The sequence below is a fragment of the Strix aluco genome, chromosome 21 (genome assembly GCF_031877795.1).
Source record: "Strix aluco isolate bStrAlu1 chromosome 21, bStrAlu1.hap1, whole genome shotgun sequence".
Taxonomy (NCBI): domain Eukaryota; kingdom Metazoa; phylum Chordata; class Aves; order Strigiformes; family Strigidae; genus Strix; species Strix aluco.
In genome coordinates this window covers 8,256,782-8,269,555 of record NC_133951.1, presented here as the reverse complement: position 1 = coordinate 8,269,555, position 12,774 = coordinate 8,256,782, and the positions used below count along the sequence as shown (strand labels likewise).

General features: G+C 48.7%; 1 protein-coding gene across 2 annotated transcripts in view; it reads left to right on the top strand.

Moving 5' to 3' along the window:
- The first annotated feature begins 471 nt into the window (after positions 1 to 471).
- The window catches only part of ACSF2 (acyl-CoA synthetase family member 2), a 37,648-nt gene continuing 25,345 nt past the window's right edge, over positions 472 to 12,774 (top strand). The window contains exons 1-5 of one of the 2 annotated variants that reach the window (XM_074846981.1): positions 472 to 600; positions 6,558 to 6,753; positions 8,154 to 8,282; positions 9,310 to 9,363; positions 12,448 to 12,566. In XM_074846981.1, the coding sequence (XP_074703082.1) occupies positions 512 to 600; positions 6,558 to 6,753; positions 8,154 to 8,282; positions 9,310 to 9,363; positions 12,448 to 12,566 (587 nt within the window). In that variant the 5' untranslated portion in view covers positions 472 to 511. Of the gene's footprint in view, positions 601 to 2,424; positions 2,522 to 6,557; positions 6,754 to 8,153; positions 8,283 to 9,309; positions 9,364 to 12,447; positions 12,567 to 12,774 lie in introns of those variants that run through there. The other variant, XM_074846982.1, reaches the window with a different exon arrangement.

The following is a 12,774-nucleotide window of genomic DNA, read 5'->3' as shown; positions in this document are numbered from 1 at the left end:
CATAGAAACTGTGATAACCCATTAAGTGGATAGGGCTGGAAATCAATTAGTGACTCACAGAGCTCAGGCACCAAGCCATGGAGAAAAGTGGAGGCAAGTGGGGTTAGTTGCCTCGCACCAAAGTCTACGTCGGGGGGGGACACGGTTGGGGTTAGGCAGAAAAAGGCCCATGGGGGAGTCTGGAAAAAAGAGGTAGCGGAGGAGGGGATGGCGGGGCAGTGCGGGACGTGGAAGCTGGCAGGTGCCCAGCGGGGCTCTGCGCTGCCACCCGTGTGCCGTGGGGGGGTTCCCCTCCCTGCACCTCCCCGCTGCTGCTCGGTCCCGCCGTCGGGGCAGGGCGGGCTCTTTCTCCGCTGCCCGTCCCAGCGCGGAGCGTCCCGAGGCCGGGGGAAGCCGCAGCCCCCCGAGGCGGGGCGGGAGTGGGGCCGGGGCGGGCCGCGGTGCGCACCGCCCCCGCTTATCGAGCAGCGGGCCGGCTCCCGGTTCCCGGTTCGTTCCCGCTGCTGCAGGCATGATCACGGTGCGCCTGGCAGCGCTGTCCCGCCGCGGGCTGCCCCTCCTGCGCCGGGCGGGGGGGCGGCGGGGACCCCCGCCGGGCAGGTAGGGACGGGGGGTGGGGGCTGGAGAGTTGTGGGGGACTGGGGATGGAGGGCTATAGGGGTCAGGGGGGTGTGGGTGAGAGGGGATGGTGGGTATAGGGGCTGGAGAGCTGTGGGGACTGGGAATGGGGGGCTATAGGGCATAGGGGGCCTGGGTGAGAGGGGGTGGGGGCTATAGGGGCTGGAGGGGTGTAGGGACTGGGGGTGGGGGGCTATAGGGCATAGGGGGCCCTGGGTGAGAGGGGATGGGGGCTATAAGGGCTGGAGGGGTGTAAGGACTGGGGGTGGGGGGCTGTAGGGGACAGGGTGGTGTGAGTGAGAGGGGATGGAAGCTACAGGGGATCAAGGGGTGTGGGGCAGAGGATGAGGAGGCTGTAGGGACGGGGACGGGGGCTCTAGGGGATGGAGGCCGTGAGTGATGGGGTCAGGGGCTATAGGGCAGCTGCAGAGTGATGTGGGTGTCCAGCCGGGTGGGTGGCTGCGTGCAGGGAGGGCAGGTTCAGACAGAAGTTTTGCTCTCAGTGGGTGTCACTGTCCCTTGGCTTCCCCAAAACCCCTCCAAAGCGGCAGAAGAGAGGCTGCATCTCCTGGGTCTGTCCCCCCTCTGGCCTGGGAGGGGACCAGGGATAAGCCCCGTGCAGTGTGCGGAGGGATGTGAACATGTACCCAGGGCTGAGCTTAAATCTTTGTGCAGCAACTCCATCCTGACTGCAGTAACGTGAAAAGTATCAAACAGCTTCTCCATCCTCCTTCAGTGCTCTGACTTGTTGGCTTTGTCCAGGCAGTGTCCCTGTCCTCTTGCGGCCATGTGCACCCCTGAGGGAGGTGGGGGGGCACTGGGGTGCCAGCAGGTCCAGGGCACTGAGGAGCTCTGGGGTTTGGGGGGCTCAGGCCAGTTCTTTGCCTTCCTTTGCTTCAGTACTGCCTCTTGGAGCAAGTTCGTGGGGAAGAACAGGGGTAGGAAAGCAACTGGCTTTGAGAAGGGGTTTTGAAGGATTAGTTGAGACTCAGAGCCTCACACCCACCAGGAGGTGTGACTTCAGGGAACAATTCCCCAGGAACTGTGGGGAGCAGCCCTTGTTTTCCCACACACAGGGTCCGGGTGTTTCTTTTCAGCTGGGTTGAGATTAGGAGTGAGTGGCTGAAGTCCATGTGTGTGGCTGGAGCCAAGATTGCCATCTCAAAATCTGTCTTTAGGAAATGGGATCAGAAAGGAAGCGCAACAGAGAGTTCACTGCAGTTGGGACTCCAGCCCAGAAGTGAAACTGAGGGGCAGGAGCACAGAGCACTTGGAGAAAAAGACCATGTATTTAGAGGAGTAAACTCTTTCTAGTAGCATTATAAAAAAAGTTTATTAAATTCTGCTCCTAGTGTTAAGCAGTATTTATCCTTTTGGCAGGAAGAGGGGAGAGAGGTGGAAAATGTAAACAAAAAGTAGGAGTCTGAAAGCTCTGGGGACTTGATCCTTCCTCAAACCAAACAAAAAAAAAAGAGAACATGGTTAACTCTTTAGTCAACAGGATTGTTTTAAAGAGTAGAGAAGAGGTAAGGACAGGGCTGGGTTAATTTTCACCACCCTTTTATTGCAGTTGTGTTACATAAAGGACTCCAAAGCTCTTACTCTGGGGGGAGAAGCTCCTGGTAGATGTCCATTCACAAAGGAACTGGCTGGGGAGTCTGTGAACCTCTCTGAGTATGAACTTTGTAGTCAGGACAGTTCCCAAGCCCTGGGAGAGCAGGGCCTTTCATCCACGTGCAGTGGGGATGGCACCACAGATCAGGTCGATGTCCTTCACAGCGGCAAAGAAGGATCTCATGTGTGTGCTCGTCGTAGGGGACAGGAGGTTATGCTGGTGCCTCTGCCTTGTGTTCATCTCTCACCCCTTATGATAATTTCCACAGAGGCTGGTGAAGAGTTAAATGTGAAAAATGAAGCTGGTTATCTTATATCAACAGCTATAAAATGTTAGTTGGGGCTATTCAGAGAGAAATACAAAGAGCTCCTAGGATTAGTCGAGAGTGCTTGCTTAAGTCTGATTGTTTCGGCTGTGGCCATCAGGCAGGAGTGCTTTCTGGGTCTGCCAGCGTTCGGCTGTTTGCCTGCCTTTCGCATGAGATGGGGAGGGGTTGCGTTTTCCCCGCGTCTCTGACATTTCTCCATTCAGTCATGCCGCTGAACTCCCGGGTTACGGAGTTTTGCAGGAGCAGCCTGATGATGAGGCTGGCTCGTTTGCAGGCACCGCAGGCTGTCTTGCTGCTGGAATGCGTTGCCAACAGAAGGCATGTGCTCTCTAAAAGTAGTGCTTAACAGTCTACGCTGAGACCCAAGAGCAGGCAGAGTTTTATTTGCTCTCTTCCAGCTGAGTCAGGGAAATGAGAGTTGCTGTAAGATCAGACCATCAGACCATTGGTCTTGTTTTATCTCCAGCAGTGCCAGTTGCTTCATAGGAAGAGGTGGAGGGTTTATTACTTGCTTTTTGTAACAAAGATGAACAAAAAATTTATTTCTAACTCCTTTGGATTCTTTCTTTGTACAGGTCTCTTGATACATTCTTTCAGCTCAGATATATACACTTGCTGTTGGCTGTAGGCAAGAGGGAGACCAACCCTGCATTATTTCCAGCATGATGCTACTGCTAATGAACGTATCCTGTATCTGCCTCGTTCCTGATCCCCAGTGTTTCCAGCAGCCTGTTGTGTTTTATCCCACAACTTTCACTTCTGTTGTGGCCAGGAGATAAGTGATACAGAAATGCTGAAGCACATGTGAATGCCAGGCTAGAATTCAGGGAGCTCAAGGTAGATGACAGCTGTGAATTTTGCTTTCCTTAATGTATTTGAAGAAACCATGTGAGCAAGTGCTTTGTGAGGAGTTAGTGACTCTGGGCTATGAGCAGAGATGTCTTAGGCCCTAATTTCAAAGCTTCTGGTGCTTTTATTTGAAGATGTGAATGCTTGGGATGTTTGATAGCAAGCTGTGTGTGTTTTCACACCATAAGGGGAACCAGGAGTATTTTCAGTGTTTTGGAGTGCAGGGCTTTATAAAGACATCTTTTACTGCTCTTTGATGTTCTTTCATGCCCATGTTTGGGGGTAGGGAGGAAGCCATAGCCATGGTGACTGGAGGTGGAACTGTCATTTGGCTCTGGCTTTGCCCCTTCTTGCATTTAGTGTGACAGTTTGGTTCCTGTGAGGTCAGGGAAACTCTTTGGTCCTGGAAAAAATTGAGACAGTAAGACCAGAAAGCCTGGTCTGCTTAGTGCTTTGCCAAGATATGATAGAGTGAAATATCACGCTTTTCGTTGGCAATGCATCTTGAAGGGTGACTGCAGAGAGCAGGAGACTGTTTCAGCAGGACATTTTTGATTTTGATTGAATTTTCTCACAATATGAATTTTCTAACAATTTTTCCTACCCTTTCCAGTCTCCTTTTGTTGTGGGGTTTTGATTTTTGTTTTTCAGTCACATGGTAGAAGAATGAGTTGGACCAAATTTTTTTAGCAATGAGTTCCTTGGGTGGTATCCCCGGAGGAACTGCGCAGTTCATGAAATGCTTGTGTTTACCTAGTCCCACTCCAGCCCAGTGCCGAGCCTGCTTGGCTCCCAGTGACCCCTGAGACAGTGCTCAGGGAAAGTGCTCTTGCACAACCACATCAGCAGCTGCTCTCTGGCCGCTCCAGCCCTTCTCAGGCTGTGGGAGTGAGCAGGGACATCTCTCTGTGCCTGAGCTGCCAGAGAAAAGCAGATTGAAACTGGAGGGGGCTTGCCTTTAGAGAGATGTGAGTGTGGTTGTCTCCATTAAACGTTTTTGCAAACAGCCTGTGATTTCCTCATCCTGCTGGAGGTGCTGGAGGTGGTTGTCTGAGACCACCTGATGGTGATGGGACAGTGGCTTCTCTGGTTGCAGTTTCAAACAGCGAGTGGCCGTGGCAGTGGTTGCAGTGGCTTTTACTGCTTTCCCAGGAGTGTTCTTCCTTCCCTTGGGTTAGGGAGACTTTTTTCAACCTTTATTTTATATAACCCATATCTATAAAGGCTTTTCTTCTGCAGAGCTTTCTTTCATTTCCTAGTTTATCTACATGCCTTGCCCAGGAGCTTTCAAACAATAAATGATAGTTTAGTTTAGTACTTGTTCTCTCTCTTCCTCCTTGGGCAGTCCTACAATCTTGATGAGAGTTGCCCAAGAGCTCTGCTAGGAGGGATGTCCAAACAGAATTAGTGGGAGTTGCACAACCCTCCATCTGCTGAAAAACAGTGAGGGAAAGAGGGTCAGGCCAATTGCTCAGCTCTCAGAGCAAAACTCCTCTCAGAAGGTAAAATCTTGTCTTGTGTTTCTCTCAAAACTGAACTCCACCCCCCAGAGGAAGTAACTTCATGCTAGGTTTTGTTTCTCATGGGCAGGAAAACAAATCTGTGGTAAACAGCACCAAGTCTTTGCAGAACATTGATCCTGTAATGAATGGGGGAAAATTGAGTACAAGCTGATCTGTTTTTCCTCTCCAGTGCAGGGATCCCCCCCATTATACACTGAGTCTGCACACACAGGGCATTGCCTCTGAGCTATGCACCCCACAAGCATTGCTTGACCCTGTCCTTCCTGGTCATCTCCTAAGGTGGGAATGGAGGAGCTGAGAGCATGGAGGGAGACAAGGAAGAAGTGAGGAGAGACCGAAACTGGGGGGGCTGCCTGGGGTGAAGGGCAGCGTGTGGGGGTTGGCTGCTGGGGTAGAGAGAGGCTCAGAGGAGGAGTAAGTGAAGAGAGAAACCAGGGCAAGAACTGCAGCACTTGGATGGTCAGGAGCTCCGGTTTGAGGGGAGGTTGCTGCTTTTGCGCTGATGATCCTACCTCAGTGAATGTCTTAATGATTTAAAAATTATTTTCCCTACTGCCTCGCCCGTATCTCGTTGCTGCCTCTCCTAACTTGTTCCCTCTCCAGCACAATGTCTCTGTGCTCCTCTCGAGGACCCTCTCATGCCATTCCTGCCCAGGTGCTGCTCTGCTGAAACACCTCCCTGCTTTCTTCCTCCCACTCTGTCCCGTGTTTGCAGTGGCTGTAGTAGCCTCCTCCACCCTGTGAGCCTGATGTATTATTGCCTCTGCACTTCTCCCTGCCCCCCCATCTTGCTGGTAGTTCCTCATTTTACTGATTCTATCTTCAGTACCATAAACTCTTTGCAGTCTAGCTGGCAGAGGTAGTAAAGCATGTACAGCCTGCTTGCTGTTGTATACACAGACAATTACTTTGCAAATGCCTCTCGCTTACAGCTCAACTTCTTTGAACTCTTCTAAACAGTTTTTATTCTGCAGGATTAGAGTCTTCTCTGCAGACCGTTCTGAAGACTGATAAAATGACAGAAAGTTAATTTTAACTTTCTCTTTCTGAATTGTCTGCTCTTTCCAGCAGAGAGAAACCAGTTGGAGGAATTTCCCCACAAACTGTTTTGACTGTGTTCCAAGTTATTTGCACTCTTTAATGCTGCAGAAAGACCAAAGCCAGTTGCCATCTCTCAGTAAACTGTAGAGTCCCTAATCTGCTCAGATATCCCGAAATGTCTGGGTGGTGTTTACCCCAGCTGAATGACTGTAGGACCAGGCTGAGCCCAGCCTGCAGGGCTGGTGCAGGCTCCTTCGCCATCAGTGAGCAGGGTCCTGGTTTCTGGGGGATGGATGGAGGCTCTGCCTGTGCTGTCTGCCACTGTGGGCAGCTCTGGGTGGTGGTACTGGGGTTACCAAGGCCGTCTGCCTGCCCAGTGCCCCCCCAGGCTGCTGCACATGCTTTCCAAGTGCTTTCAGAGGTCTTCTTGACCTGCTGAAGCTGCTGCCTGTGGTTCCCACCAGAGCGGGGATGTGCTTCGGGTACTCCTGGTACTGTTGGCAGGTTGATAATCCTTCCAGATGGAGAGAATTTTACTGATGGGTTATATTAAAAAATAGACTCTTCTCCTTTTCTTTCACAGTGCCCTGCACACAGGGATGTCCTCTGGCTCCTACAGGCTGACCAACAGCTATGTCCAGGGGACCTCAGACATTCCCCTTCTCACCAGAACCATTGGCCAGTGCCTGGATGTGACCGCAGAGCGGTTTCCCGACCGCCACGCCTTGGTCTTCTGCCGAGATGGGGTTCGGAAGACGTTTGCTCAGTTCAAAGAGGAGGTGAGTGCCTGGTTTGCTCCTCAGAGAGCCCAGGTGGGTGGATAATGGCAGCAGCAGGCGTGTTGGAGAATGGAGAAACCAAAATGGTTTCATCGCTCAGTTCAGGAATGAGGTGTGTTGTATACAGATCTTCATCTCAGCCCTGAGCAGAGGGTAACAGCCCGTCCCCAACAAACACCCGACGGGCATGTGCTGCCTTTGTCCTACTTAGAGTCTTGGGATCAAAGGGAGAAAGCAGCGTATGTAGAATGCTGGCTGTGTGTCCCGGAATGAACCTTCATACTTAAAAATTATCACACCTATCTGTTTTGGGCTGAGTCATGGGTTTGTTTTCCACTGGAGTAGGCTCCAGCTCTCGTATTAGTCACTCTGGTCTGACTGTCCGAGGTCCTGAGCGCGTGGAGTTTTCTAGTCCAAACACAAAGGCAGCTGAGCAAAGTCAAGGACTTGGGTCTTGATATCATATTCAAAAATGGGTGTGGGTGCATCTATGCATGTGTATGTATGTGTGCATATTACATACAAATATATGTTTATACATATTCTGTATGGAGGGGCAATATTTCAAGGCTAACTACCTGGAAATATTCTATTAAATGTGCGATATGATCTTGGATAGGAAAAATTGTTTGAGTCTTTTTTAGATTTACTAGTGTTTTGGTTACATCCATTCAGATAAATAAGATTAGCTGTGTTCACTCTAATTATAAAAAGTAGGCTGTAATTTAGAACTAAATCAGAGAACAGCTGTTCCTCAAATTCATATCTCCTACAGGATAGATTTCATAAATCCACTTGAGGACTTTACAAAACTGTAAAAACTTTCCTGAATACCTCAGAATATTTATATGTACATCTGCACACCTGAAACACACCATCTTGCAAAGTCATGCTGATATAGTGGCTGAATTCAAGTTAATGAGGATAGGAACCCCAAACTGGTCAAAAATCACTTGATACAGTTTTCTTCACCTGAGTCCTTTGAGAATTAAGTCATATGCCAGAGTGGAGGCTGATCCAGCAGTGTAGATGGGCCCAGCATATGGGTAAGGCTTGGTCCTAAGTTGAGTTGCTGAGGAGCTAGACACTAAATAGTCTTTGGGCAAGAATTAGTTTACAATTATTTGTACATAATTGCCTATTTTTGTTTCCTTACTGCTTTGTTGTATGGTTCCACACTTGTTATTTTTATGCTTTCAGCCGACCTGCTAAGCAGGGGCTGCTCTGTGCTCTGTGACTCGGAAGATGCTGCAGCAGTAGGCTATCAGACTGTGCAGCAAAGGTACATTCTGTCCAATTTCAGTTGCAAAGAGGATGCTTTTTCCCCAGAAAGCAGTGCCTGGAGACGAATATCCCCCACTGCATCCCGTGTGTGATCCTCAGGCTTTTGTATTTTACAGGTGGACCAGGCGGCAGCTGGGCTTCTGGCTCTTGGCCTGAAGAAGGGAGACCGGCTGGGGATGTGGGGTCCCAACAAATACGAGTGGGTTCTCATGCAGTTTGCAACTGCCCAGGCAGGAATCATCCTGGTAAGGGGTTTGCTGTGTCTGGGTTTTTAGCTGTCTGTTGGGAAAGGAAATGGAGACAAAGAAGCCATAGGAAATACTGGAGAGTAAAGTTTGTTGTCTCTTTTTTCCATGCTCTTACCCAGTGTGTTGGCTATAACTGAATCCAGTATTTAAACAAGATCTGTGCAGCCCTCTGCATCTTTGTCCTCCACTATGTAAGAAAGCAGACTGCAGAGGAAGGAGCAGCAAGACATGGACTGCTGTGAGCTAGCTTGCAGCAGCTGATGGTAGGCAGAGATGTGCTTTTGCCTATAGGATCATTTTTATGTAGCCTCCTGCTGTCCTAAACAGTTACCAGCTATTTAGATCCCTTCTAAATAGGGCCCGTATTGCTTCATGGTGCAAATGCTCACTTAAAAATGTAGTCCAAGCTGCATATACCCAACAGCCAATTTTTATTTGATAGTATGACCTGGTACATTCACCAAAATGCATCTTATTTGGACACTGCACCATGGTAAGGACTGCACCCTACCTTCTGGTCCTTTTTCTTCATCCTAGTGGCTGCTAAGACACTGTAACCAGGTGGATGAGCGTGGCTCAGTATGAACCTGATGGTGAACTTGACTCCAGGGGCCAATACTGCTTTTGTGGAGAGTTGGACAGGAGAAAGCTGGCATTTTCATGATTATCTATCAAGAAACCTGACTTGCACTTGAGTTTTGAGTCTTCAGTTTAGTGGATTGAATGGCTTCCTGGGAGACAGGAGGTTTGACTTCTGTTCCTGAAACTATTTTGACTATGTGACCTCACATAAATCTCTTATGGCTTTTTTGATTGTTTTCATTCATGCAAACACAGGATTCAGCTACTTTTTCTGGTGAATGTGAAATCCCAGTGGTGGTGAGCTCTTAGTTCTGTGTGTTGGAGGAGAGGCTTTGAGTGTGGCTTGCCCCTGGGACAACTTTTTGTCTGGAATATGTGTTAGGGGAGAGGGCTCTCAAAGCAAGGGTAAGACTGATCAACCTTCTTGTTTCTCCCTCTTCAGGTATCTGTGAATCCAGCCTACCAGGCCCTTGAGCTGGAGTTTGTCCTCAGGAAGGTTTGTATGGCACTCGCTGGTAATGCCAATTGATTCATTGTGAGAACTCGTACAATCAGCCATCAGTTAAAGGGGATAGTGGGGACACAGCACAGGTGAGCTTCTGCTTAAGACTTGGACACATCAGGGAGAGTGGGGCTGGTGGTGGCCGTCCAGAGGGAACACCACCACGCAGTGACCAAGGGGACAAAGCTGCAGTTAAGTGGTCACGTCTGCTGTTCCCTGTGGCTGCCAGCCTGTCTGATGGAGACTTCTGCATCCTTCTCATTCCTCCCTCACTCTGCTAACAGCCATGTACTGCCAATATTACACCAATAACAACCACACCTGCCAGCAGTTGTTTATGAGGGAATGAGGAAAACAAGGCAAGACTAAATATCTGACCCAGGGACTACCCAAAAGGCTGGCAGCCAGGACAGCAGAGACTGTGTAGTAACAGAGTGTGGCTGCAATCTCTAGGGGCAACATCTGTCTTAAATCGTTTCTAACTTTCCCACACTCATGTTCCAGCCTGCCAGGGAGGGAAAGCACTCTGTGACTGCCCTCCTCGGCTCAGTACCATCCTGCCTGCCTCCTGCTCGGGGCAAAAATCACCATCTGGGATTTTAACTTTGAAAGCAGAAAAGAGGAAGGCTTAGAAAGGACCAGCCTACTTGATAGCTGGATTTCTCCTTCCCAGATTTGTCCTAGGCCTTGCTGGCCTAGAGTTTAACCTGGTTTAAGTCCTAGGTATTGCCACTGCTTGACATCTTTCCGCTGTCTGACTATGGCTGCCTCAGCTACCCTCATATCCCTGCCTGGGTTTGAGTTTGCAATGTGCAGAGCACCATCAGTTTAAACTGTGCTGGCTCCTTAGCTCCAGTAATGAGGAATCCAGGCTACTAAACATTTGACAACTAGAAATTAATCCTAGGATTAAGGAGCTAACTTGCTCAACTGTGGTTTGTTCAGCTTTAAATCAAAGGCTGATATTAGAAGAGCTGGAATCACATCTGGGTCTTCCCAGCACCATCCAAGTTCTGACTTTACCTAGAAAGAAGTGGATAATTTCTAGCAACAGAGACTTTTCTCTTCCATCAGTAACTTGGTAATTCAGTTGCTGGGCTGCAATTTGAGTTCCCATTTCACCCTTCGTTTAATCCTTCTGCACTAGTCTCACTGGTGTCACTCCTGTTTTCACACATTAGGATTGAACACAGTGCTGCGGTGAAGGACACCTCTCCCAGTGTGGATGTCCTCCTGCTTCTCTCCCCAGGTGGAAATGTAAACAGCAGTACTTACCTTTTTTCCCAGTGAGACCTGGCTTTTGTTTTCCTTTCCATCTCTGTGTGTCAGATTCTTCTCTGATTTTTCTCCTCCATTGTAAATCTGGACCGTTGATGGGGTAAGAGCAGAAACGTGCTTCAGCTCCATTGGGGATTGCTCCTGTTGCACCCTCCCAGGTTTATTAGAATTCCTAGCTTTTCCATGTACCTTTGGTACTGACATCTCTGGTGTCCCTTGCCTACCTAATTATTTGTTTGTTTATTTGGACAACAAAAACCCTGAAGACTTTAGGGCTTTGCCTGTTGGATCCTGTCAGTCTGTGCAGTCCCTTTCTTGCTCCATCAGGTTCCCTCCCTTTGGTAGATACAGAAATACATGCGGAATAATTAATCCTCTGATTCCTGCTGTATTGCCAGGGCTTTGTAAAAGTGAACTGATGACAGCTTTCATATGACAGGGCTTCTGAAGACAGATCTGCTGCCATTCAGGTTGAGGCCAAGTGGGAGATGCCCAACTAGACACCTTATCTCATGTAGCATCTGCCCTGCTCTCCTCACATAGCATCTGTTTTGCAAAGCTAGTTCAACCAGAATAGTCGTTTGAAGGAGCTAATAGTAAAAAGTTACAAAGGCCCAAAACATCCCAGAACAGACTCAATCCCCTGGGTTCTGGGCAGACTGTTCCAAAAAATAGAGGAAATGTTTGTCTTCCCCTCTGACAAACCCCAGAGGGTACTTACAAATAATTTATTGGCATAGCTTGGTCATCTTATTCCATGGACCTTGGGAAAATAATGAAAATAACCAAGAAAATAATTTATGTAAATAGTTTACTTGACAAGAATGCATTTTTTGGAAGATAAAAGCAGTTTGCAAATCTGGGTCAAATTCAGCAAATCTCTGCTGAACAAGAAATAGAAATTCTTGGAGCAATTGAAGCCCTTTGTTTCGGTATTATGTAAATGTAAAGGCTGAATGAAAGATGTTTTAACTTTCAAAATAGCTAATGCTTTAAAAAGAAGTGGAAAAATCTTACGAAATGGAACACCTTAAAAAAACTCACAGCAAAACCTTGGCTTGACCTGAGAGGCAGTCTTTAGGTTTCCTTGTTCTTCCAAAGTTCCTCAAAAATCCTTATTTCAAATCGACTCAAATGAAATTTTTTTTTTCTTTAATATTTTGGGACTCGTTTTTTTGTTACATTGGGACTCCTAATCTGAAAAATCAGTTGTTTGCCTTGTGCTCACAACGAGAAGTGTTGATCCTGGGAGAAGAGGGAACCTCAGGCCGCAGCTCTGCTCTCTTGCCCAACAAAAAGCAACCAGCCCATCCTGAACCGACTGCCGGGCAGGAGCAAAGCACCGGCTGCACTCCTGGATCAGGGCTCGGGGTGCTGGGCATATAGTAACAGCACCCTGCCCTGCGCTTGTGGGGTTTTGTGGGTACACAGCTGTAAGGACTTGGTTTGCATTTGCCCTCGGTGAACCTGCCTGCTGGAGGCACGTCCCCAGCCCTGGGAGCGTGGCAGCTGCACCCCCACTGTGCAAAGACCTATGTCGTGCTCTTCGGTGAATCTTTAAACCACTGCACGCTGTGGCTCTTACTAGGAAGAGTTAAAAATCTCCAGGTTTAGTCTGGAGAGAGTTCATTGTATCATGAAACAAGCCATAGAGAAAATCCTGGTGTAGTGTTAATGGCTAACACTTGCTGTCTGGGGTCACAGGGCTGCCATGGCCCTGTGTCGGTGGTGACTGCTCTTTATCATGTCCTAAACATCAACCCGACGTGACTTCTGATGAGTTTCTGTCTCCCTTCACAGGTTGGCTGTAAGGCACTGGTGTTTCCCACTCAATTTAAAACACAGAAATACTATGATATTCTAAAGCAATCATGTCCCGAGATAGAAAAATCCAGTCCAGGGGGAATAAAGAGCAAAAGGTGAGTTAGGAACATCTGGTGTCTTTGCACTGACCTCACAGCCGTGTCCTGCCTTGGGTCCTCTCAGCTGCACAACACAGGCTCTAGAGGACCCACACAGGGTCTCACCTGAAAGAAACAAGTTAGGCTGTCCTGGAGGTTTGCCCTGACCAGTGTACGCCTACCTGGGCAGTTTTCTCCTTGCTCCATTACTGTTAGTGGTATTCTT